This window comes from Tupaia chinensis, unplaced genomic scaffold, assembly GCF_000334495.1.
Source record: "Tupaia chinensis unplaced genomic scaffold, TupChi_1.0 Scaffold000133_1, whole genome shotgun sequence".
Classification (NCBI taxonomy): Eukaryota; Metazoa; Chordata; class Mammalia; order Scandentia; family Tupaiidae; genus Tupaia; species Tupaia belangeri.
This window is the reverse complement of record NW_006159602.1, coordinates 4,540,142-4,566,372: the sequence shown is the minus strand read 5'-3', so window position 1 is coordinate 4,566,372 and position 26,231 is coordinate 4,540,142. Positions and strand designations below refer to the sequence as shown.

At 43.4% G+C, this 26,231-nt stretch overlaps 1 protein-coding gene across 1 annotated transcript in view; it reads left to right on the top strand.

Moving 5' to 3' along the window:
* The window catches only part of PELI2 (pellino E3 ubiquitin protein ligase family member 2), a gene marked incomplete at its 5' end in the record, with an annotated part of 194,231 nt that overhangs the window by 34,258 nt on the left and 133,742 nt on the right, over window positions 1-26,231 (top strand). Inside the window, 1 exon segment of the mRNA XM_006144864.2 lies at window positions 22,447-22,576. Within this exon segment, the coding sequence (XP_006144926.1) occupies window positions 22,447-22,576 (130 nt within the window).

Sequence of the window (26,231 nt, the reverse complement as noted above, 5' to 3'; positions counted from 1 at the left end):
TTAAGGATATTTTGAAGTGGGTGGTTTGAGTGTCTGTTGAAGAGGAAAACTAGGGTGCTGTTCTCTTATTACCTGCATGATATTTTGATCACATCAGTGGAACAAGTTGTGTTGGAATTAGATTTGGTACAAGGCTGAATGTTCTGTGTATAAACAGCCCGGAGCAGTCACGTGCAGGTTTGGTGTTTTAATAGCACTAGAAGAGAAGTACAGATGACTTCAGACATTTGGTCACAATATAAAATTCAGCACCAAGATTGTACTTTCTCTGCCCCCCCATCTGCCTCCTTTCCCTCAATTCCCTCTCGAGGCAGTTGGCATTACAAACCAGAACCCGAAGGTTAGCGCAGGTTCACCCACATCATGTGAATCACTGAGTGTTTTCAGTTTTGTTCCTTTCGTCCTAATGACTTTTCTTTCCTATCCTTGCTCTGGCTAAAGCCTTCTAATTTCTTTATCTTGTCTCCATTGCAGTCTGCCCTTCACAGCGTTATCAGAGAAATCTATTGACAATGAAAAGCAATTTATGTGGCCCTGTTGGGATTTATGGGAAAAAAAAATGTGTGTGCGTGTTGACTCTAGGATTAGTGTAAACGTTCCATGGTGTACAGGGGCTATCACAGTGTATACTCTGCCTTTCCTGTGTCCCACGTCCCCCCACTACAGCCTGCAGTCCATGGAATGCTTGGGGCTTCTCACATATGCCTTGTCTCTTTTTTTTTTTTTTTTTGAGAGGGTTTCGCTTTTGGGCTATCCTTGCTCTGGCTAAAGCCTTCTAATTTCTTTATCTTGTCTCCATTGCAGTCTGCCCTTCACAGCGTTATCAGAGAAATCTATTGACAATGAAAAGCAATTTATGTGGCCCTGTTGGGATTTATGGGAAAAAAAAATGTGTGTGCGTGTTGACTCTAGGATTAGTGTAAACGTTCCATGGTGTACAGGGGCTATCACAGTGTATACTCTGCCTTTCCTGTGTCCCACGTCCCCCCACTACAGCCTGCAGTCCATGGAATGCTTGGGGCTTCTCACATATGCCTTGTCTCTTTTTTTTTTTTTTTTGGAGAGGTTTTCGCTATAGGGTGCATGCATTCGCCAGACAGAGAGACATAGAGACAGAAAGCGCCGCAATCCTTTCTCCTCCATTCTCCCCTCGGGATCTTGGGCACACACGCACATGCGCCCAGTATGAGTTTTAAGCCACCGGGTCCGGGACGTGAACCGCAGTCTACTACGTGGGAGTCCAGCGACATAGCCATTACGCTAACTGCTGGTTCCCTATGCCTTGTCTCTTGTCTCTGGGCCTTTGCGTATCCTGCTCTGGTTGTCTGGGAGGTCCTGTTTCTCCAGCTCTTACCTACTCCACACAGTAAACTCATCTTTTTAAGACTTGGTGTAGGCTTCCTGAAACCTTCTCAGACTCCTTTTCCCTCCCCTCCCTCTTTCTTCCTGTTGCTCTCAGCACTTTGACGGACCTCTCTGTTTGAAGGTCCCTGTGTACTGTAGCGATGGTTTGCTTCTGTCCCCCTGTGGTTCTGGGTAGCAGGGACTTTTCTTATGCTTGTGACCCTGGCATCTAGTACAAGCTTTGGCATCAAGTGCACACCCCATAAGGATTTGCAGGTGAAGAGGGAAGAGGGGTCAGGGCTAAGAGGGTGAGAGTAGCAGGTGGTTGGGAGAAACAAAGTCCACGAACGTGGGAGGAAGTATGTGGGGCCGCTGCATCTCCCTAGCAGGTTGAGAAATAACCATCTCCTTAGATTGCTCGTTTCAGTAATCAAAAGCCCTCCTATTCAGAAAATGTAGGCTGATATTTAACCCAAATCCTTTATATTAGGGTTTAAGCCTTAGTGTATATGGATCCTTCTGTGAAGGCAAATAAACCATTTGAGCCAGAGTTATAATAAAATTGAAGTAAGAATTGTGAAGTTCGATGCCAAAAATATGTGAACCTACTAGATAAGCTTTAAAGCACATATCCGCGATTATTGCAAAGTGAGGGCTTTGCATACAATATACTTTTCCCTGTTGAACTTTCTTCTTACGCATATTTCAGCTTTACGTATTCCAGTTAGATATTCTGCATGCTGCAGTTCATTCTGTGTCTTTTTGTATTTCTACAATTTGCCAAGTGTAATCACACGTAGAATTATGCTTTATAAAATAAAATTGCCCGCCTGGAGGAGCATGGGAGTCTAGGAAGAAAATGCTACGAGGGAAAAACTGTAAGAATATATCTTATCACCAAGTATTTCTCCCTTAGCTATGTAGTTGGTTTCCTTGGAGATTGGAGCCCACCTTTTAGTTTTTTTTAATATTACATTACAGTTGTGAAGGCTTCTTGTCATTCTGCTAGATTAATTTTTACCTGACCTTCAGGAGTTATATTGCTCAGTTCATTTCCAGATTATCTGCTTTGCAGTATCTGTGAATAAGGTGTTAAGATCTCTATTTAAAATATTGTGTACTGTGTATTTCTGTTCTTGTTCTAAGAGAACAAGTACATTTCAGGAGATAACGCAAATATTTTTTTGTTTCACTTTTAATTTCTTTCCTCCCAGGTACAGAATATGCATTTTTCCTGCCTTCTTCCTTTCTTGGTGATGGCGGGAGACTTCGCAAGCCCTGCTTCTCTATAACTCTCCATGCCGGGCCTACCTACATTGTGGATGGGATTGATGACTTTTCTAGAAATCCATGGGCTAGATGTTAGCAATATTATAATTAAAAGGAAACTTTAAAGATGTAACCCTCTGTAATTATGCTTGCTACTTCCAAGGCAGGTGTAAGGATAAGTAAGGTAAGGTGCTTTGATCTCAAAAGCAGAATAGTTTAAAGAGGAAATATTATGGGGATTAAGTTCCTGGCAAAAGCACAATGTAGCTGTCAAATATGTCTGGTGGTTAACATTAGGATCCATTGTTAACTGCCAACAGTCGAAATTGAAGAAAGCATTTCCCCACGTGTAAACCAAAGTAAAGAGGTGCGTTTAAATGATTTAAGAATGAAGGTATAGAGAGCTGGAAAGTGGAGCTGTGATAAAACGTGATGCTCTGCAAGTCTGACCCACATGGGAAGCTTCTGGGTTCACGTCTGAAGGCTTCCCTGAGTAGGCTGGGCACGTGTGTGTATGTGTGTGCCCACGCTCTGGGGCTGGCTGAGGCGGAAGGTAGACTATGGTGTCAGGACCTGTTGGGAGGGCTGTCTGTCTCTCACTGCCTTGTTCATGGAAGAAATATACTTTAAGTTGTGTTTTAATGAATGCCGTATGTGTTGACTGACACAGTGGTATCTCAAAGTTGAACTCATAACCCATTGTTTTTATATCTCATTTTTTTTTAACGTTTTAAAGTACATCTAGTAGTAAGATAAATAGTTTTCTCGGATTAGCCTCTCTGTATCTGACACAATACTGAATAGTATTTATTAATGTATTTTGGGAATAGACACTTAGCATAAAAATGAATATTTAAATACATATTTACATACATGTTGAGGTGTTTGTGGTACTAGGAAAATGTCTTGCAACCTTTTATTTCAAGATTGCAAATACCTGAAGGGCTGTTCGGCAGAAAAGCAGACAACTCACTTGTGCTGTTTGTGAGTACTTTATGGTACACACACTGGGTGAACACGACAGAGAAGCACATTCGACTTAACGTGGGGAAGTCCGTTACCAGGGAGGTGGGTCCCACCGTGAGCCAGCTTCTGCTGTGGCTGTGTTCCAGGAGGGATGGCCGGCTGACCCTCTGTTTTAGACAGGATGGCGCAGATCCTGCGCAGCACTGCAGAGGCTGGGCCAGGTGATGGCCGAGGCTTTTTCAGCCCTCAATTCTGAAAAATCTGGTAAAACTTTACAGATAAGAAAACTGAAGTCTAAGGAGATTAAGTGGCTTCACCTTGAATGTTAAGAACTTAAGGAAATGAGGAGTTTAAGCATCTTTGTCACGTTTGCATCGGGCATTTAGAGAGAAATATACATGAGAGTGAAGGTAAGTAGGTGCTTCCTACCCAATTTTTGGCACTGTTTGCCAATGCCCACCCACTGTACCCCTGTGTATCCTCTTTGAAGCATGTTTGGTAACTCTGGGAGCCATCGCAGGGATTTAATGACACACACCCTTGCCCATATAGACCCTTCTGTTTTTCTCTCCCTCTTCCCATCATCTCTCGTAAACTTTTCACTTCTCATCGGTGCGTTCCTCTACAGTTATCTCCTCTGCGAACTCTTTGCAGTGTTTTTGGCTGTCCCCCATGCTTCCAGGTCATTCTTCCTGGTCCCAGGTAGATCAACTTTGGCGCTCCCTTAGTAATTTATACAGACCTGTTTTAGAATAACACTCTTTATTACAAGTGTACGCTTTTCAAAGGGACGGAACATGTTTCATGACTTCGTAATGCCTTAAGCCATAAAATGTATTTGCCTGTCCAGCTGGGACTTGAAGTCAGAGCGTTTGGGTTTTCATCACAGCTCTTCCACCTTTAAGCTTTGTGATAGTGAATGAATTATATAACTAGCACCCCAGTTTCTCATGTATTGAGGATAGTAACAGGGCCTCCCCCATAGGTTTCTTAAGAGTATAGGGGACCAGCAGTGACGTAATGGTTACATAGCTGGACTACTATGTAGTCAATTGCGGTTCAAGTCCCAGACCTGGTGGCTTACAACTCACATGGGGTGCGTGTACATGCGTGACCAAAATCCTGAGAAGAGAATGGAGGAGAAAGGGTTGCGGCATGGGCATCCTCCCTGGGGAGTGATTTCTCACTTTTTGTCTGTCTTTCCTTGTCTCTCCGGAGAGTACATGCACCCGATAGCAAAAATTAACTTAAAAAAAATGTAAATGGCGGCCAGCAGTTGGTGTGGTGGTTAAGGTGCTGGACTCCCACATGGTTGGCCATGGTTTGAGTCTTGGACTCGGCTGCTTGAAAATAACACCGGGTATCTGTGAATGTGTTCCCCATATCCCAAGAGGAGACTGGAGGAGAAGGGACTGCAACATGGCCATTCTCCCAGGGGATGATTTCTCACTTTCTTCTTACCAACATGGCCATTCTCCCAGGGGATGATTTCTGACTTTCTTCTTATGGTCTCTTTCTGGTAAGTGCACATGGCTTAAGGCAAAAACTTGGTGTAATAAAAAAGAGTAAATGAGTTAATATTTGTAAAATGCTTATTTCACTTAAGCATTTAATAAGTTAATAGTTATTGTCTGGACCAAAGCTAAGAACCAAGTTTTATTCAACACTAAGTTATTAATAAAGTTTATTTAAGAAGACAAAGAAGGTCTTGGGCCAAAATGAAATGAGATTAAGTTGCTTTTAATTTTTTTTTTTTGGGGGGGGTAGAGGTTTTTGCTGTAGGGCCTATGCACTCACCAGAAAGACAGAGACAGAGAGACAGAAAGTAAGAAACCCCCCCTCCGGGGGGATGGCCACGCCACAGTCTCTTCTCCTCCATTTTCCTCTTGGAATCTTGGGCATGCACACACACACACCCAGCGTGAGTTTAAGCCACCAGGTCCAGGACTCAAACTGCGGTCGACTTCAGGGGAGTCTAGCGATTTAGCCATTATGCCAAGTACTGGTCCCAAGATTATGTTGCTTTTAACAGATACCCAAAGGACACCTAAATAATATATTAATACATGAAATTTAATAGATCTTTCCTCTCTCATGAAATAGCCCAGAGTTGAACAATTCAAGGGCTGTAGTTCTCAGGATCAGTTAGAGACCCAGATTCCATTATTCTTAACTTCCAGGCAGCTGGTCTCACTCATGTTGTAGAAAGTGTCTCATCCAGTCTGTGTTCCAGCGGTCAGAAAAGAGAAACACCAAGGGAAGTGGTTTCAACTTTTAAGGAGAGGAACCAGAAGTGATATATATATATATTACTTTCAGTCTTCTCACATTATCCCACTCAATCACATGACCACACCTAGCTGTGAGAGAGACTGAGGGAGTTTCTCTAAGGTGGTATGTATGGTTAGCTTCTGAGCTCTGTCACTTAGAGGCTGTCAGACTTGGGAAAAATTACCTGACCTCTCTGCCTGTCTATAAAATGTGGGTAGGAGGAGTACTTTGTTCTGAGGGTTATGAAAAGAATTACATTAATTTACATGAAGCATTCAGAATAGGGCCTGACTCAAAGGAAGTATTACACAAATGTTAATATATTTGATTATTATTTACTAAAATGAAGAAGGGAGAATGAGTACTGGGGGCATTGAACAGTCTCTCCATGGGAGAAAAACTAGAGACCAACTGGTTTCATTCATTACCACAGTGTCTGGGTGACCACAGACTATAATTATCATAGGTCCCAGGAACTTCTGTCTTGTACAGGTCTTGTTTAGACCTCCCTTGATCGGTATGAGAAAGGATCATAGAGACGTTTTCCCTTCCCTTTATAATAACATGGTAAGCGTCATGATAGTCACATGTCACCTAATGGCGGGGAAATGTTCTACGAAATGTGTTATTTCGTGGTTTCCTTTTGTGTGGACATCAAAGAGTACATGCGCACAAACCTAGGTGGTACACCTGCTCAACGCCTAGGCTATATGGTATAGCCTATGTCCGACCGTGGTACATGAGGTCTGTCGTTGACCACTACCTCGTCATGCTACATGTGACCGTATACACACTCATCTTGGCAGTTCCAACTTTGCTGCTTAGAGCACCGTTCCAGGCTGTGTATTTCATCAAATGCCTTTTCAATATCTGTACTAAGTTCAAATTTGGAAATGGTTAATAAAGGGAACTGTTACAGGTGAAGCATGCTTTGCAAATAACTTTTTGTTTGTTTGTTTGAAACTTAACGAGTTTCAAAATGTGTTTGTAGAGAAAATGCTTCAGCCCTTGGCAAAATGTTTTTTGATGCTGGAATATTTCCTTTCCTACAAAAGGCAGTAGGACATTCCCTAATTACCACTTAGAGAGGAAAACCTCTTTGAGCAGAGAGAGAGAGAGAGAGAGAGAGAGTGTGAGTGTGAGAGTTTGAGAATGTCTTCCACCTCTGGCATTATTCCAAGGAACTCCTATACTGTCAAGAACCATCAAATTTTAGAAATCCTGAAGACTTCATTGAATTAGAGATTGGGATCTTTCCTCTGGTTGGTTGCATGACGCCTCTTGATGTGCTTGAAGATCTGTGCCATCACTATCCAACAGAACTTTCCGTGAAGGTGGTGGTGTATCTCAACCTTCCAGTAGGGTAGCCACTGGTCACACAGAACTTGAAGTGTTGCTACTGTGCAGAGCTGAAATTTAAATTGTATTAAATTTTAATTAATTGAAATTCAAATTTAAAGAACTGCATATGAATCTTTTTATATTATAAGAATTTGTAAATTGAGAGATTTGATGTGTTCTGATTCTCAAATTCTTGATGACATACACCCTGTGTTCAGGTTATATACACAGCTGTTGACTGACTCTTAGTATCCGTATAAATCTAATGTTATTCATGGTAATTGACAAGTTAATGTATTTGTGTATTTTTTAAAAAAGAATTGATTTATTTAATTTTATTATTTTAATTTGTCATAGGGCACGTGTACTCACCAGAGAGAAAGAGAGAGAGAAAGTGAGAAAGTAAACCGCTAGGTCTAGGACTCGAACTGTAGTTGGTCATACGGGAGTCCAACGGCTTAACCACCATGCCACCTGCTGACCCACTATTTGTGTATTTTCATGGTGAATATGAAAGCATTTCTTTTGCTCTTTTTTTTTTTTTTGTAGCCAGCGAGTTAATGCTCCAACCCAAAGTTAACTTCTATGTAAAATGCTTTTTTAACACTGAAGAGCTGATGTGACAAACATCATTTACTACCAAAAGCCTCAGAAGCACTTTTGTGTAATCGACGTGATTTACCTACCACTTTCCAGTTAGAAAATGCAACTTTCAAGAGTGCCTCCACTTCTTAGAATAACTGGACTTCGTATGCATTTTTATTTTCTATATTTCCTAATGGCATAGTTTGGTTATTAGTTCCATGTAAGTGTTCTAGAAATAGAAAAATCTTTAGGAAAGTCACATGGAAGAGCGAGTGCCTGTAGCATCAGTATGTAGCATATAGAGTCATGAATGGCTTTATGTTTCGTAGCTCATTTAAAAACTTTTATATTTGATATAAAATCACTGTTTCTCTCAATATTCTGCCATGGGTAATTGGACACAGCTAAAATATTTGAAACAAATTATTTCAAGAATATATTGTTACATAGAAAGCAAAATTTAATACTTCTTTAGTAAGTAATTTGTTTGAGGGTTGCCAAGTAGTGTTTAAAATTGGATTGGTTTGCTCTGGCATGTCTGTATTTCTAGGCATTTCTAAAAATTCTTTTAGGATTGAAATGAACAGAAGGTCACCAAAATATTCTTACACTTTCATTAGGCCCAGCTTGAAAATGCAAAGTTGAAAGTAAATCCATATAAATCTAATGTTATTCATGATAATTGACAAGCTAATGTATTTGTGTGTTTTTTTAAAAGAATTCACTTTAATTTTATTATTTTAATTTGTCATAAGACATGTGTACTCACCAGAGAGAAAGAGAGAGAGAAAGTGAGAAAGCAAGCCGCTAGGTCCAGGACTCCCAATTGTAGTCGGCCATGTGGGAGTCCAACCCCCCAACCACCATGCCACCTGCCGGCCCCAATAAGTATGCATTTTATTTTGAAAGTTTTTATTTCTGGGGCTGGCAGGTGGCATGGCTGTTAAGGTGCTGAACTTCCACATGGCCAACCATGGTTTGAGTCCTGGTCCTTGCTTTCTCATTTTCCCTCCCTCTCTCTCTTTGGTCAATTAAAAAGTAATAATACATAACAAAATAATTCTTTTTAAAAAGTTTTTATTTCTTTCTTCCATTAGAGAGACAGGTTGAGGGGAAGAGAACAGGCATCAGCACCTCAAAATTTTCCTCACATCCTGGCAGGTATAGAAAGTACTTGGGTTATGAACCTAGGATCTTCCTATGTGGTTTCAGCATCATCCAGCGTTGGGTTACCATCAGCCAATGCAGCTGGCCTATGTTATACTTTCCTGTTTTTAATCTCATTATCTTCTTTTTTGGAGAAGTTTTTGCTGCAGGGCGTGCATGCTCGCCAGAAAGACAGAGAGAGCTAGAGATACAGAAAGTGAGAAATCACCCCCCAGGGGGATGGCCACGCCACAATCCCTTCTCCTCTATTCCCCTCTCGGGATCTCGGGCATGCACACACACGCGCCCAGCATGAGTTTAAGCCACCAGGTCTGGAACTTGAACTGTGGTTGACCACGTGGGAGTCCACTGACATAGCCATTACACCAACTGCTGTTCCCTCTTCTTTTCTTTTTTTTTTTAGAGATTTTTTTACTATATGGTTTGTGTGTTCACCAGAGAGACAAAAACTCACCCCCCAGGGGAGATGGCCACATTGCGATTTCTTCTCCATTCTCCTCTCAAGATACTGAGCTTACATGCACATATGCCATGCCGGGCGTGACTTTTAAGCCTCTGGATCTGGGTCTGGAATCATGGTTGACTCCTGGGGAGTGCAGTGAAGCAAGCATTTCACCATCTGCTGGTCCCTATAACCAGTGTAATAAGAGATATACTTGAAATTGTCTTTAATTTTTTTTTAACTTTATTTGTACAATGTTTCAATTTTACTCCTAACAGGAGAGGGGAGAAGTGGGCAGGAAACTTTCAATCCATTCTGACCTTGTCCCCAGGTGAGGGCCAAGGGCCCGCCTGTCTCCAGCCGGCTCCAGACTGTCCACTCAGCTCATCCTTTGCTTAAGGAGAGGATGCTTTCCAAGGCCACTCCCGCGAGGTCTCGTCTTGGCTAGGATATGGTGTGGGGACGGCCAGCCGGTCAGCACACTCCATCCTCCAGTGTGGAAGGCTTTGCCCGGCTTCTACCTGTAGCTGTCGCAACTGGGCAGTCTCCCACACCCAGGGTGGACCTCAGGGCGGTCTTGCAGTCCCTATCAATGTCTCTGTCTGATCTGGAGCCACTCACTTGGTCCTGGTCTAGGGGGCAGGCAGGCAGCAGAGTTTTGACAGCTGATGGTCCTCCTGGCGAAGCCCTGCTGCCTGTCCCTTGGGATAGGCAGAGGCTGTGTGCTGGGAGCGATGAGGACCCTGGGGTGTCCACCAGGGTTGCTGGTGTCCGGGGTGCAGGCGGAGGCTCCAGGTTGAGCCTTGGGGGCAGGACTTGGAGTGACTGGCTTCGGCTTCTGGCCAAGGCAGCTGGATCTGGCACAGGAGGATGCTGGGCTGGGAGCCTGGGACTTCTCCTCTGGGCTGGGGCTGTGGGAAACCCTGGCAGGCTGGGAGGCTGGGCGAGGAGGGGTCATCCTCACCTGGGGTCTGTGAAAAATCTGGCAATCTGGAGGCGGGGCGGGAGGGGGAGTGCTTCCCCTCCTGGCTGCCACAGAATTTGGCAGGCTGGGAGGCTGGGCCTAAACCTGGATCTTGGCCTCAGGGCCATGGAGGAATGCGGGAGGCAGGGAAACTGGGCCCAGAGGGCCTGCTACGTCAGCTCCCCCGTCCCTTGAGTCCTCAGGCTTCCCTTGAATCCTCATGCGGTGTGATGGGAGGTTGGGGGACTGGGAAGCCATGGAGGCCTTAGAGGGTGGGGAACGAAGGGGCTTCACCTTGATGACGGTTCCCATGGCACGTGCCAAACAAAGGGTGCCCCATTATTTGCTGTAAGGTGAGCCTGTGTCTAGGATCCTGTTTTAGGACTTTCCTGAGCAGGTCTCCTGCCTGAGATGATAGGTAAGATGGGATTGCACGTTGCTCCCCCGGGACCTGCTACCTCAACACCTTCAGTATTTTCCCATCAAAAGGGAAGGAGTCAGGGAGCATGTTGTAGAGACTGACTCCAAATGCCCAGATATCCATGGCAGGGCCATCGTGGTCCTCCTGTAGGAGGATTTCTGGGGCCAAGAAAGCTGGAGCACCACACAGGGCTTTCATTCTGTGGCCCGCAGAGCACGCTGAAGTCTGCCACTTTGATCGTCTCTTACTGTCCCCCATTGTGGACTGGCTTCAGGTCTTTGTGGGCCACGCCCTGGCCATAGCAAGACTGCATCCCCTCCACCACCTGCAGAACAGACCCCCAGAGCACCACTTTCAAGCTCCAGATGCTCTCCAGCGTGGCCAGCATACTGAGGAGTCTCCAGGCTTGCAATGTCCTCCAGGCCATGGGGGTGGTGGATGTCGACCACACCCATACCTGGTCATGGAGTAGCCAGTGGGGGAGTCGCTCAGGGGCCACCTCACACTGCATGGCCCTATGGGGGAGGAGGAGGCCTGGTGGTCTTCCTGCAGGTGGCGGAGGGACTGTAGTGGGGACATCCAAAGTCTTTGTTTCATAATCTTAATTGTTTCACTTAGCATTAAGTCTTCCGTATCGGTCCACTTTGTATCAAATGTCAGGGTTTCTTTCTTTCCTTTTTTTTTTTTTTTAATGGCTCAGTAGTATTCCATAGAGTACATATGCCAATTTTTTCAACCCAGTCATCTATTTTTGGACATTTGAGTTGATTCCATGTCCTAGGGATTGTAAATAATGTTGCAGTAAACATGGATGTGCAAGTGTTTTTCCGTCTGAGGGTTTTCCTGTCCTTTGGGTAAATACCTAAGAGTGGAATTACTGGGTCATAAGGTAGTTCTATTTGTAGGTTTCTAAGAAATCTCCATTTCCTTCTCCACAGTGGCTGTACTAATTTACATTCCCACCAACAGTGTAGTAGAGTTCCCTTTTCACCACAGTCTCGCCAGCACTTATTATTTATTTTCTTAATTTTAGCCAGTCTGACTGGGGTTAAGTGGTATTTCATTGTGGTTTTGATTTGCGTTTCCCTTATGGTAAGAGATGTCGAGCATGTTTTCTCATGCTTTTGAACTGTTTGTATGTCTAATTCAGAGAGTTGTGTGTTTAGGTCATTTTCCCATCTTCTAATTGGACTGTGTTGGGGGCATAGATATTTACAAGTGTTATATCAAATCTTGGTGAACAAGTCCTTTTAGTACCATATAATGTCCTTCTTTGTCTCGTCTTAACATCTTTCACCATAGTATCTATTTTGTGTTACCAGTATGGCTGCTCCAGCCTCTTTTTGGTTTCTATTTGCCTGGTATATCTTTTTCCAGCCCTTCACTTTCAGTCTGTGTATGTCCTTATCAGTGAAGTGTTTTTCTTACAGGCAGCATTTAGACAGCTTCTTGTGTTTCTCAAGTTACCGGCTCCAGGACTTGAACCGTGTGTTTGGTTAGATAGGGTTGGCTACCTTACCCGACAGGCCATGAAGCAGCCCATGTACCTATTTAATTTTGGTGATGATAGACTAAAAAAGGCAAATGTTAAAGCAATAAAAAATATATGAGATTTAATCTTTTTTTTTTTTTTTAATTATTGGGTTGTCGGAAAAGTCATGACATATTTTTTCTGTTTTTCTATGCAAAATTCATTGTGACTTTTCTGGCTACCTAATAGTTAGTGAAATATGTAAAGAAGTGTAGAATATAAAATGATACTAGTTTGGGAATAAGATATAATAATAAATCTTGGTTGTTCTTGAATTATACAAATCATGTACTATAGCATGCATTTTTTGCTGTACTTTGGATTTTTTTCTTTTGGTGTGATATTTTCTTTTTGGGGAATGAAAAATTACTGCAGGGCAATACTTGAAATATTATTTTTCACCCATAGGGTCAGAAACAGATTCTTTGATGTAAAGCACTTATAGTGTATTGATATGTACTTAATCGGAGATATTTTGAATTGTGGGAGCCACTAGCAAAAATAAAGGAAGTCATCTTAGAAAAGTAGTCTTTAAGAGGAACAAAAATAGCTTTCTGTATTCCTGGCATTTTGCCCACCTTCAAGTGTTCAGTGAAAAATGCTGTGCTGTTGGCCCTTTGGCAGTGCTGAAAAATCAAAGATTCAATACAGGAAAAAAATGTATCTTACATGATTCAGTGATAGCACCTATTTGAAATGAAAAAGGGAGGATGACTTCAAAAAACCATATAGATAATAAATATTAGTCTTTTCATAAACAGTTTCTTTTTTTTTTTTTTGGAGAGATTTTCGCTGTAGGGCGCGTGCGCTTGCCAGATAGACAGAGAGAGACACAGAGACAAAGCGAGAAATCACCCCCCAGGGGGGATGGTCACGCCGCAATCCCTTCTCCTCCATTCTCCTCTCGGGATCTTGGACACGCACGCACATGCGCCCGGTGTGAGTTTTAAGCCACCAGGTCCGGGACACGAACCGTGGTCGACTACGTGGGAGTCCAGCGACATAGCCATTACGCTAACTGCTGGTTCCCAACAGTTTCTTTTTTAAATGTAGACTGGGTTTGCTTTGCATGTCTTTTTTTCTGTGGCCTCATTGGAACAGGAAGCAAGTAGGGAAGTCTGACCTTCAGGAATCAATAGGAATGGAATAAATGCAGGAAAGAACAGCGTGTGTGCCCAGGAGTCAATGTAGGTGTGGTGCTAATGAGGCTGGGGTCAGGAGTCTAGGCCTCTCAGCGCTAGTTAGCTTTGCCCTCGTTCCCCACCACCACACCGGGCCAGAATCCACACTGTAGAACGTTAGGCCTCCCTACTTGATGAGGAGGGAAGCGCAGACTCTGGAAGTTAAGGGACTTGTGCAGAGTCGCATATGGAATTAAGATAGAGCTGGGATACAACCTTTTCTTCCGTATACACCATGCTTTACAGCAGAGGGGCGGATGAGAGTGTGTGGGTGTGTAAACCTAGGGAGAACAGGTTGAAATCTACTGAACATGTAAGGTGTTCTGATATGAAGAACTTTGTAATAGCCCGGGGAACTGTTTTGGCATAGGGAAGCTAGAAAACTTCCTAGAAAGAAAAGGTTACCTGAAAGTCTGTGATTCCTCAATGGCCATAAAGATTTGGGGGGATCTCTTGGAAACTATAGCAGCTTATAAAAGACAGTAGTTGAAATAACAATGGCAACTTTTACCTTTTTTAGATAGGATGCCAATATTTTAGTTGGATGAGATATTTTTGAGTCCTTATTGAATTGAAATGTTTGAAAGAGGTCTAGGAATTTTTTTTTTTTTTTTTTGCCACTGGATGTGTCACTTGGTGTTGCTTTCTTTGTAGACAAGGAAATGAGGCCTGTCTTAGTTCTGATTTAGAGAAATTCATAGCGCCAGCTAGGGAAGGAGCCGAAGCCAGAATTCCTACTCATGTTCCTTAGAACCAGCACCCTTATTTCTAGTGACTGGTCTACTGCCCACCTCCTTTGTTTTAAGGTACCTTGTAACTGTAGGAGGCATGCAAAGGAACAGGAACCTTTTCAGAGGTATCCAGTCCAAATGGTGTAGAGAGAAATGGAGGTCGACTTGTGTTGTCACACAGGTCTGGTGTCAAGGGCTTCCCTTGAGGCTCCATGGCTAGAATCACATGTGCAGGGTAAACCAATGAACAGGCCTTCAGACACACCAGGGCACTATCCTGATTCAAAACCTACTGTTCTGGGCCTGCCTGTAGTGCATTTAGTGGCCAGCTGGACACTGTGCTGACAGCCACATGGCCAGCAGTGGGTTTGGATCCCCAGGTTGTCCTGAAAACACTCCAGCCACACGGGGACATACCCAAGATCCTGATGAACTGAAAGTCCAGAGAAAGGTGATCAGTGTGTGATCAGACCCCGATGAGGGCATTCATCTCTGTCTCTTTCTCTCTTCCTCTCCATGTGTACAAACATGCTCTAACATAAAGAAAATAAACTTACAAAAAGAAGCTTGCCATTCTGATTTCTTTTTTTTTTTCCCTTAAAATTTTGCTATAGGTCGTTTGTGCTTACTGGGGGAGTGGGGGGTGCTTTTAAGAAAGTACCCCCAGGGGATATGGCCATACTGCATCTCCTCCTTTCTCCTGTTGAGATTTTGGGCATACACACACACACACACACACACACACACACACACACCCCAGTATGTTTTCCAAGCTGCCAGGTCCAGGATTCAAACTGCAGGAGGCCATCTGGGATCCAGCTCCCTTAACCACCACCTCACTGGCTAGCACCTGATTTCATTTTTTCTTCTCTTTTTGTTGTGTTTTCTAACTCACTTTCATTAGCATTTTTCAGTGTTGTTTTATGTCTACTGCCTTGACTCTCTCCTCTACCTTGCGGAATCTGCCAGGAGGCAGGTGATAGTTTTTTTTAGGTATCCTTAGCTCTCTAGCAACCAGCCATGGGCCTGACAAACCCCATGCACTTGACTTGATGCACTGAATATATATATATATATATATATATTTTTTTTTTTTTTCCTATTAGATAGCTCTTAAATAGCTACTTGAAGCAAAGACCATTAGAAATGAGGACATGAGAGTCTTCATTGTAAGACCAAGCCCAGAAAGATCTGAATGAACTGATGTTGACAGAGCTGCAGCAAGTTGTTGACAGAGCTGCAGCAAGTTTTCTCCAAAGGGGATAAGAGACTGCTTATAATTAGCAGCTAGAAATCAAATGGTTTCTGGCTAGAAATCAAAGTCGACTGTTTATTTTATGCAGCATTTTTTAGGTCCAGCGAAGTAGACATTGTTGTGGTCTTGGGCTTTGTAGTCCTCTGAGCAGGGGAAGTCTAGGTGAGTGTGATAGTTTGAACAAGGCAGTCGGGACTGTGGCTGTGTAAAAGCATCCTCAGGCACTTCCTAGCTTATGTGCATGCTCTTACCCACAGTTGCAATGGTGCATTCACGTGGTGAGCTAGTGTGGGCCGCCTGAAGACAGTGCCATGTGGCAGGGGTTTGCCCGACTCTGTGTCCTGCCGTCAAGACTCTTGTCATTTGTGTCATGTCCTGTTCATATGCTCACACTGTCTTCTTTGGTTATGGTAGTTGTTTACAATTTATGATTTATCAGCACAAATGACAGAGGTGTTGCTTTTGAGAGAGGTCAGAGCCTTTAGTCTATCATGAAAAGCTGAGGTACCTTGGGCACGTGATCTTTTGATGCTGATGCCGCCCCCTGAGCCCACATCTCTTCTCCATTCCCTGAGGATGCTGGCTCTTAGAAGCTCAGGCTAGTTAAGATCAAATGTAATGTTTCTCGGATATGTGACTTGGAGTCTCGAGCACCCCTTTTCTTGCTGGTGTTTCCTATAGAAAATTCTTTTTGACAATGCATTTTTATGTGGCAGATAGCTTTTCAAGATCCTATTGTTGTGTCATATGCCAAAAAATATGTTGGATTTAAAATTGTCAGTGTTGTCTGCTGGAAAGAATATGAAAGTTGGAGTCGGGCAAAACGCAGTGTGGTTCGGTGTTCTGTCTGCCTTCCTGGCTGTGCAAGTCTATGTGTTTCAGCCATTCTGAGCCCATTGTCTGTGCACTAGGAGAAATAATGCCTTCTTCACAGGGTTTCTAGGTGCACAGTAAGTGCACAGCCAATGCTGTTCGTCTGCATTCACATGTGAACTCTGTATTGTAAATCAAGAAAAACTCTTTGTTAGTTGATGAGGTCTCTTACACAATATTTTCATTTCCAAAACTTTGTAGCTTCCAGATATTGCTACTCTTAAGACCAACTCTGTGCTCTATGAAGTGTTAACTTTGCCCACACATTGGCTAAATAAATAGATGGTTTCCAACCTGCAGTGAAGCTGGCAGGGCATTTTGTGATTCTGCAGTGAAGTACCCTTGTTCAGCCCCTGAAGAGGTGTGCCAGCAGCAGGTAGGCATCTTATTTCTACAGCCTTGCTGACTGGAAAACTGGCCAAGCCAGGGAACATTCTGATCCTCCTCTGTGAAACAGAACTTTTCACCTTTTTGGCAGAATCTTGTCTATGTTCTGGGCTCCACTCTGCTATACAAGAGCCATCCGAGGGGTCTTCAGTACTACCTAAGTGTCCCTGTGTGATAGGCCAGGAGCTGGAGATAGAAACAGCCTTGCTTTCTGGGAACTCACAGTCTCTAGAGGGTGAAAGCGTGAAGAAGTAGGCTGGGAGGGGGGAGATGTAGTGACAGTGTTCAGGAGGAGGCAGTTAGTGCCCCACTGGAAACAGACCAGGGCCCAGTGCAGAGGCAGCGCAGAGGCAGTACGCAGGAGGAAGAAGACTGTGTTGAAAGGTTGGGAGTTGTTATTCCGGAATCTACTACTGTGTAACCAGCTACCTCCAAACCTAAGGACTTGAAACAACCATATTATTTTATTTACCACATGACACTGTGGGTTGGAAATTTGGGCCATTCTGCTTCAGGTGATGTGAAATAAGCCACGTGGTAGTCAGCTGGTGGATGGGCTGGTCTAGAGAGTGCCTGGTGGCTTCAGTCACATGTCTGGTGCCTTGGTGAGGTGGCTGGACAACCAGGTTCAGCTGGGACTGCTCATAGGGGGCCTTGCTGTGGCCTCCACAACATGGCAGTCTCAGAGTAGTGGGATGTCTTACATCACAGCTCAGGACTTTTGAGAGCCCCAGGCAGAAGCTGCATGTCTTTTTTCACATCTGGCTTCAGAAGCCTCAGAGCATCACTTTCGCTGCAGCCTGTTGGTAGTAAGCAAGTCACCAAGACCAGTCTGGATTTCGGGAGAGGGGTCTTAGACTTCACTCTCAGTGGGAGAAGTAATGAGGAATCCATGACTCTTTACAATCAACCATGCAGTGTTCTTTGGTAGGGAACCACGGGAGACTTTAAGCAGGGAGAGTTGGAGGATGTGCTGGGTGCGTGACAGCTGGGCAGATTTGTGGGCAAAGATCTAACAATAGTGGGCCGAAGAGTCCGCAAGTGCTGGCATTGGGGTAACGGGTGCGGAGTGCTTTTTTCAAAGGTTTGGCTTTGAGAGGATGGAAATGAGAGCGGAGGCTCAAACTGAGGCTTGGGGAGGTGTTAGCTTATTTTGCTCTGTTTGCTTTTTGAAAATGGTGAGGTCACCAGAGGACCTGTTCATTTCCACATTGTAGTTTGTGCATTCTCATTCCTTTCCCTGACCTTTTAGCTGATTATACACCGTTGACATTCTGTCTTCTCTTGGTGATGAAACTTTCTCCGGATCCTGTTCCTTCTGCCTCAGACTAAGAAGGAGTTGTTTCCTGACATGGTTGTGTTTCCCAGGCAATGTCACTGCCTTCCTTGCTTCCTAATTCTTACCCTTTTCTTGAGTCATATCGTTTATGCTCGTGATTTCAATTGCCACCCACCTGGTGAAAGCCCCCAGGTCTGTAACTTGTCTGGAGCTCCAGACCTGTCTGTCCAGTTGCCTCCCACATGTTCCCCTCCGGTTCTCCCTGTAATTCCTGTTTCTGTTTTTCCTAGTGCTTTTTCTCCGGCCAGGTCAGAAGTCTGTGTGACTGTTCCTTATCTGGCCCTCGCCCTGTGACTTTAAACAGGTCACCAGGGACTGTTGCCTCCAAATCCAAGGTTCACAACTGTGGCGGCACATAAGCCACAGCCGTGGAGCTTTACATTCGTGTGCAGACCCGCATTCAGGAATTAGAACCTCCTGGGGCCTAGATATCCATCCATTCATGTATTTATTTATGTATTTTATTTTATTTTTTATTTAGTTATTTATTTATTAATTTTTTTGCTATAGGGCGTGTGCACTCACCAGAGAAAGAGAGAAGGAAAGCGAGAAATTCCCTCCCAGGGGGGTGGGGGCCTTGCGGCAGTCCCTTCTCCATTCTCTTCTTGGGATTTTGGGCATGCACGTACACGCTACCAGCATAATTTTGAAGCCACCAGGTCCAGGACTCAAACTGTAAAGTCCGCCACATGGGATCCAGCCACCTTAACCTCCATATGTTTATAAAGTTCCCGGGTGATTCTGGTGTTCACTGAAGACTGAAAACAGCTAAATTTTTCCTGTTACCCTCCAGCTCTTTTCCATGATTGCTGCTTTGGTTTTTAGGCGTTTTTGGTTTCCTCCATAACATCTCACCACAACCTTCGGGGCTCACACCAGAATTGATTCTCTCCAAGTTCTGGGGGCTAGAAGTCTGAATCCAGGGGCTCAGCCAGGTCAGGTGCCTCCGAAAGCTCTAGAGAGGATCTTTCCTTGCCTCTTCTGACTTCCAGTGGCTCCCAGTGGTCCGTGGCTTGTGGTTATGTGACGCGTCTCTGCCTCCATCTTCACGTGGTCATCTCCTCTATCCACAGACACTTGCCCCTGGACTTAGGGCCCACCAAATTCCGGGTAATCTCTTGAGAGCCTTCACGTAGTTGTATGTGCATAGACCTTTCCCGAAAGGTCACATCCCCAGGTTTCAGGATGTGGATGTATCTTACTCCACCCTGGCGCCCATGCGACTTACCGTGGTTTTTCCATCTGATCATTTACCTCTAAGGGGGCTATCTCTGCTAGTCTACCCCGCGCTGTGCCGGCCTGTCGGTTACCATATATCCAACGGTGACAGCCCTTTGCTCCACTCTGAGCAGACTCCTCACTCCCCTCAGGGTAAAAAGCCATGCCCTTTGTCTTGGAGTAATAGGCTGCTAGAACCTGGGCCCTGCCTACCTTCCACCTTCCTTACCCATGACTTCCTTCGTCTTGAACTTTATGCGCACAGTACTGAACTACCCATGTTCTTCCTTGCCTTGGACATGATGTTGCTCTCCAGGCATTTTGTGCTACTCGTGCATCTTGCTAAATGTGTGTTTTTAATCACACTTGTTTTTGTGTCTTTTTTTTCTTTTTCTTTCTCAGCAGAGAGCCCTGTGAAGGCACAAAAGCAGATATTCATCAATGTAGCTCTGGTACCTGGTGCTCTAAATATTGAGTGAATGACCATGTGGCTTAACCTAATTAGAAACTTATCTCATCTTGAAGCTGTTTTTCCCACCACCTCCTTCATAATTTCCAATAGGATTTTTCACCTGTCATCATCTAGATGAATGAAATTAGTAGACAATCTGTAAGGAGACTGGCTTGTTGTTTGCTTAACCTGCAATATCTGTTCATCTGTGCTCAGGCAGGATAAATTAAAATGTGTCAGGGCTAGCCAGTAGTGTGGTGGTTAAGGGGCTGGATTCCCACATGGTCGACTGCAGTTTGAGTCCCAGGCCTGGTGGCTTGAAAATCATGCCTACCAGGCGTGCACGTGTGTGTGTGTGTGTGTGTGTGTGTGTGTGTGTGCCCAACATCCCAGGGGGAGAATGGAGGAGAAGGGATTGCGACGTAGTCATCCCCCCGGGGGCCTGTTCTCATTTTCCCTCTCTGTCTCTCTCCAGTGGGCGCGCACGCACTATGGCAAAAACTTTATAAAAAAGAATTGTAATGTGTCCACATGAATTGAAGTTGACATTTGTCCCCCTTGTATTACATATGGCTTTGGGGTTGTGAGTAGCAGAGCTGCAGCCTACCTGGGGTAGCTGAAACAATCTTGTGAACAACAGTCAGAGTACTAGCAAGCCTGGAGAAATCCTCAAAGGTCCTCTTTCTATCTCTTTTGCTGCTTGTCTCTGTTCATTTGCTTCTTTCTTCACCCTCTCTGCTGCTTCAGCCACGTAACAGATCATGACATCCCGCAGCTCCTGTGTTCACATTTGGCAGCTCTCGCCACTCACAGAGACTGGACGGTGGTCTCTCTGTCCCACTTTGCATTTTCCAGGATGCGAATACTATTGGCCAGCTTGAGTCACATGTCTACCTGTGGCAAATAAGCTTCGGGATGGTGGGAAGGATGCTGGTGTGGCCTCTTCATTCGGACGTGCTACTGGGGCTTGCCTTGAAGTTAAGGGACAGATTTCAGAGTAGAGTGTGTCATGTGAGCAGAAAACCTAAAAAGTGTCTGTCACACTCTGTGGGCTAGATCCTATTGACTGGAAGTGTACAGTGAGAAAGATGTGGCATAGAATTGGGTGAAAGTGTGGATGTGGGAAACCTCCCCAGACTTATACTAATGGTCTCTAGGACATAGCCGTGAAAATGTTCCTCTAAATTGTTTACAGTCTTGGCTTTAATTGGTGCACATATGTTTCTCTTAATACAGTATATTCATCTTGATTTAAGTGATATACAGTAAAACGAAGTGAGTTTATAACGGTTGTGTACTCATGGATATTTTATAGTAGTGATCACAAATACATTTAAGAAAATAATGTACATTATTCTGATCTTGCCTGGGAAAAAAAGGAGAGAAAGAGACTTGAAATAAATTCTCTCTTTATTCTACAGACATTTTAATATAGTGACATTCCTTTGTGATAGAAATGGAAACAAATTAAAAGCACAGTGGGGGTGGCTGGCAGTGATAATTTAAACCACTGTCAGACGGGAGCTTCCGATTCAGCTCGTAAAGCACGTACACACAAAACTTCTGTTCCAACCTCTGCTGTTCTGGAGTGGGCCTCACACCCCGCTGCCCCACTCTGGCCGGCATACCCTTCTTCCCGGTGTAGATGGAGAAATGGAGAAGGCCCCAGGAGTCTGCAGGACAAGACTGTTAAGACAGGAACAAGCCACTGAAACCTACTGTTCCCCAGCCTTGGTGTTCTGAATGGAGCCTTGAGGCTATCCTATTTAAATTCTGTATATGTTTTAGATAATTCCCTTTACTTCTTTTTTAGAAAATAATTTCTGCTAAGGCGGAGGCAGGAAATAATCATGTCAATGTGGCAACATGGAATGGCTGTCAGGACGTACAGGGACTGCTTACTCCAAAGTTAGGATTCCGGTGGAAAATTGAAATACTAACAGCAGCCCTGCATTTCTGTTTAACACTGGTACTAGCTAAATACAGGAAATTTGCGTAAGGACATTATATGTTTGCCAGGTGCCTGTCTTAGTTTTTCAGCCGTTTAGGGACTAAAGCCACTTTTTTTTTTTTTAAATTTAAAAATAATTTTTTAAAACTAACCCAATAGTATAGGGTTCAAACAGAAAGGAGAATGAAGGTAGAGAGTTAGGGATTCTTAAAAAAGTAAACTACTAAATTTGATCTTGTTGCAAATAAAGATCCACAGACAACAGTAACTTGATTTGAGAATGAGAGATGAAGTTTAATTAGTGTGCAGTATGCTATTTCTTTCATTTTTTCTTTCTTCTTCTTCTTTTTTTTTTTTCTAGTATGCTATTTTCTAACTAGTTCATTTAAAAATATTTCTCGAGTGTTTCTCTGGGGTCCATTAGAATGGTAGTAGCTGAAGCAAGCCAGCGCTAATATGGCCTCTGTAGAATACTCATTTGCTTATTTATACTCTGTCTTTTTCCAAAAAGATTTGAGGAGTCTGACTTTATAGAAAAGGAAACCTATAATTACTTTTACATCATTCTTAAATTAAATTTCTGGAAGTGATTTGAATTTCCTTACAGCTGAAGTCTGTTTTATAACCCTTTCTCATTTGTGGGTTGTTTAGTGGGCCATTTTTTATGACCATTCTTTTCTTTTCTCTTATTTCATCTAACTTTTATGCTTTAAACTTTTAAAATCAGCAAAAACCAAACTCTTTCATCTCTGCCTATAGGTACAATGGTGCTCTACCTAATGGAGACAGAGGACGGAGGAAAAGCAGATTTGCTCTGTATAAGCGGCCCAAGGCTAACGGCGTCAAACCCAGCACAGTCCACGTCATATCCACGCCCCAGGCATCTAAGGTAGGTGGCCAGGGTTGGGAGGGCCTCGGTAAACAGCACGGTATTCCTTATCAGCTGCTCTCTTGCCTTTACTCTTGTTTTCCTCTGGGACAAGTTTCTCAACCATCGGAGGCTGGATAAGTGCTGGGAGGAGGCCATGATGTGCTTGTAGAATGTTTAGCAGTGTCCATGGCCCTGACCCACCAGTCACCAGCCCAAAATGTCTCAAGACATTGCAGAATGTCACCTAGGGAGGGTCAGCAGGTAAAATCCACCCTGTTATAAACCAATGCCTTGGGATGAAAAAAAAAAACAAAAAACAAAAAATCCCTGGCATTTATCTATTTAGAATAGCTGTGACTGAAAGATTGATGATGTTCTTTATCCCAAAGAGTTTTTGTATTAAATTTTGGTATAAATTTCATGAAGATTTGTAATTTTCCTTCTGAGTGCAGTAGGTATTTTCACCTGCATAACTGTACATGGAATTGAATTTTATTATTATTAGAAAGATGAGGGGGAACAGATGACAGAGGGGTTAAAGCAACTGGATTTCACGCAGCTGACTCCACCATTCGAGTCTTGCACCCAGGGACTTGAAAAACATGCCAGTGCTTGTGTGTACACGCCCACAATTGAGGGCAGAGCATGGAGAAGGGATTGGTGTGTGGCCATGCCCACTGTGGGGTGATTTCTCTCCTACCTCCCCACTGCAAACACATGCACCCTCTAACAACTTAAAAAAAAAAGGTAAATGATGTAGAAAATATCAACTACATGTTTTCTCTCATAAATTTGAGATTAAAAAATGCTAAAGTTTTGAAAAAGGGTTATTTTGTTTGTTTTCTGATATGTAAGTGGGGGAAAAATCTGAGTTTCCGTTCTAGTTTACATATTAAATTTGTGACAGTTCTTTTAATTAAATAAATGCTTTAATGTGTAGTGTAGTTTTCTTTCCTTTAGAATAATTAGATTTACCCACATAGTTTCTGTGGGCTCCTGGCCGTGTACATTTACCATCATGGGTTTGGACCATCCGAATGACATGAGTCTTCATTCTCTTTTTCACTGAATACGTCTTCAAAGAGATATAAATGGTTTCATGGAAGTATGCATGGTATTTATACTCAGTGTCAACAACATTAAGTACGTTTGTTAATGTTTTCATTTAAAACTCTCCTGTTGTTTCTGAAGCATGCCTTGGAAGGAGTTGGTTAGAATGTACCCACAGGGGACTAGCAGTTAGCGTAATGGCTTTGTCGCTGGACTCCCATGTAGTCGACCGTAGTTCGAGTCCTGGACCCGGTGGCTTAAAACTCATGCCAGGCGCATGTGCGTGCGTGCCCAAGATCCCGAGAGGAGAACTGGAGGAGAAGGGATTGTGGCATGGCTATCCCCCCTGGGGGGTGATTTCTCGCTTTCTGTCTCTCTGTCTCTGTCTGTCTGGCGAGCGCACATGCCCAATAGCAAAAACCTCTCCAAATAAATAAATAAATAAATAGAAATAAAAATAAAAGAATGTACCCACTAAGGTCCTCTTACAGGGACTGAGTATGTAAGAAAATACCAGACACCAGGGAAACAGACAAGGAAAGATTAGTGTTTGGTAGACAAGTTTTTGGCCAGAGAAGGACAAATAAGCTAAACATTTTAGAGAGGAAAGGACTTTTTGTAAGGAATACAAAGGAAAGCCAGCTTTATGAAGAATCTGAGCAACGGAGGAGGTAAAATGGCAACAAAATCTTGGAAGATCAAGGAAATATGAGAAACATTTTATGCTTCAAAAATATTTGATGAAGAAAGATACCAAGACAAATATTTTAAATATATGATGAATGCTAAAAATGTTCTCATATTATGGATGTGGTCCTTTTAATTTTTTCTATTTGTTGATACATCTTTTTTTTTCCTTTCTCAGGATCTGTACCTTTTCATATGTTTTTTGTTTGTTTGTTTGTTTGTTTGTTTTTCTTTGGTGATAGGGCGTGTGTGCTCACCAGAGAAAGAATCAGAGGGAGGGAAAGTGAGAAATCACACGCTGGGGGAGAATGCCACACCATAATACCTTCTCCATTCTCCTCTTACAATCTTGGGCATGCACACACATGTGCCTGGTGTGATTTCAAGCCGCCAGGTCCGGGATTCAAACCATAGTTGGCCATGTGAGAATCCAATGCCTTAACCACCATGCTACCTGCTGGCCTTGTATATATTTTAAACAGTTTTATTTATTTATTGGTTTATTCTCTTATTAAGGTTATTGCCATAGGGCACATGCTTTTGCTGGAAAGGCAGAGGAAGACAGTGACAGGAAAAGTGAGAAATCACCCTGGGGGTTGATGGCCACACCGCAGTCCCTTCTCCTCTTGGGATTTCAGGCACAAATGTACATGTGCATGGCATGAGTTTCAAGCTGCTGGATCTGGGACTTGAACTGCAGTTGGCCATGTGGGAGTCTAGTGCCCAAATCCCTGCACCACATTACTGGCCCCACTATGTACTTAAAATTTTTTTTTTAGTTTTATATCAATATAATGACTGACATTTTAAAAAATGATAGAATCTTGCTCTATAACTAGTCAGGTTTCATGTTATGATAGCATGTGAAAATTTGCTTATTGTTGGCAGATGAGAGATTCTTTTGTCTTTACTCATCTCTACTCCTGTTTTAGCCTTTTATGTTTTACCTTTATTACCTACATTTTACTTCTTGTTATTAGATTATGTTCATTTGGTATATGTCTGTTTATATCTGTTTAAAAATATTACCCACAGTACTAAAAGTATGGCAAAGAGGGTTTTGGTCTTGACCCTGTTGTCTCGTAATTTGGCAAAAATACATTCTCAGGACCTCGGTTTACTCATTAATGGTAGATCAGAGTACAATTTATTGTTATCAGCAGAAATTATTCTGGCTTTAAAAAAAAAAAGAGAAAGAAAGAAGATAAGTGGAGAAATTATTGTAGAATAAGGTAAGAGTAGCTCTTAGGCCTAGGGGGAAAAGTTGAGCAGGCAGGTTGTATGAGAGACGAGGACATAAGTTATCAACAGGAGTTAACATGGATATTCTTTTGAGGGTGTTTTAAGTCACTTGACGCCAACCACCTTCTGACTCCTTTAACGGTTTTAAATTTTCAGGAGAGAATCTGACATTCTGTGCCACTCGGTCATGACCGAGGGACGTGGGTAGACTGGGCACAGTCATGTGAGCTCGTGGACTGCCGAGCTGCCTTTACCTTAGTTATCTTTGAGCCTCTGCTTTGAGGCCTCATACAGAGTTTGAGCCCACAAATGAGGGCTGAGTCTACCTCTTGTGCCCTGCATAAGCCTAGGGCCTCAGTTACAAATCCCTCACTGCTCTGGTCCCTCCCAGACTCTCATGTCCTGCCACTCCTGCAGCTGGATTTGCTCTGTTGGCCCCTTCAATTTAGGAGTCCCATCCATTTGGGAACAAAGTTCCTCCCATGTTTAACCTTGTCGTCACAGACTCCTCCCACTGCCTGGACTTGCCTGAATCTGATTTTTAACAAATTTACTCTTTTTACTTTTTTTTTTTCATCTCTTCTACTCACAGATTTAGAAATGATTTCATTTTGCCGCTTCCATTCCAGTCTCCTCTTTTTGGCATTATTAATTTGAACTACCTCCCCTCCACCTTCTTCACATGTTTTGGTGA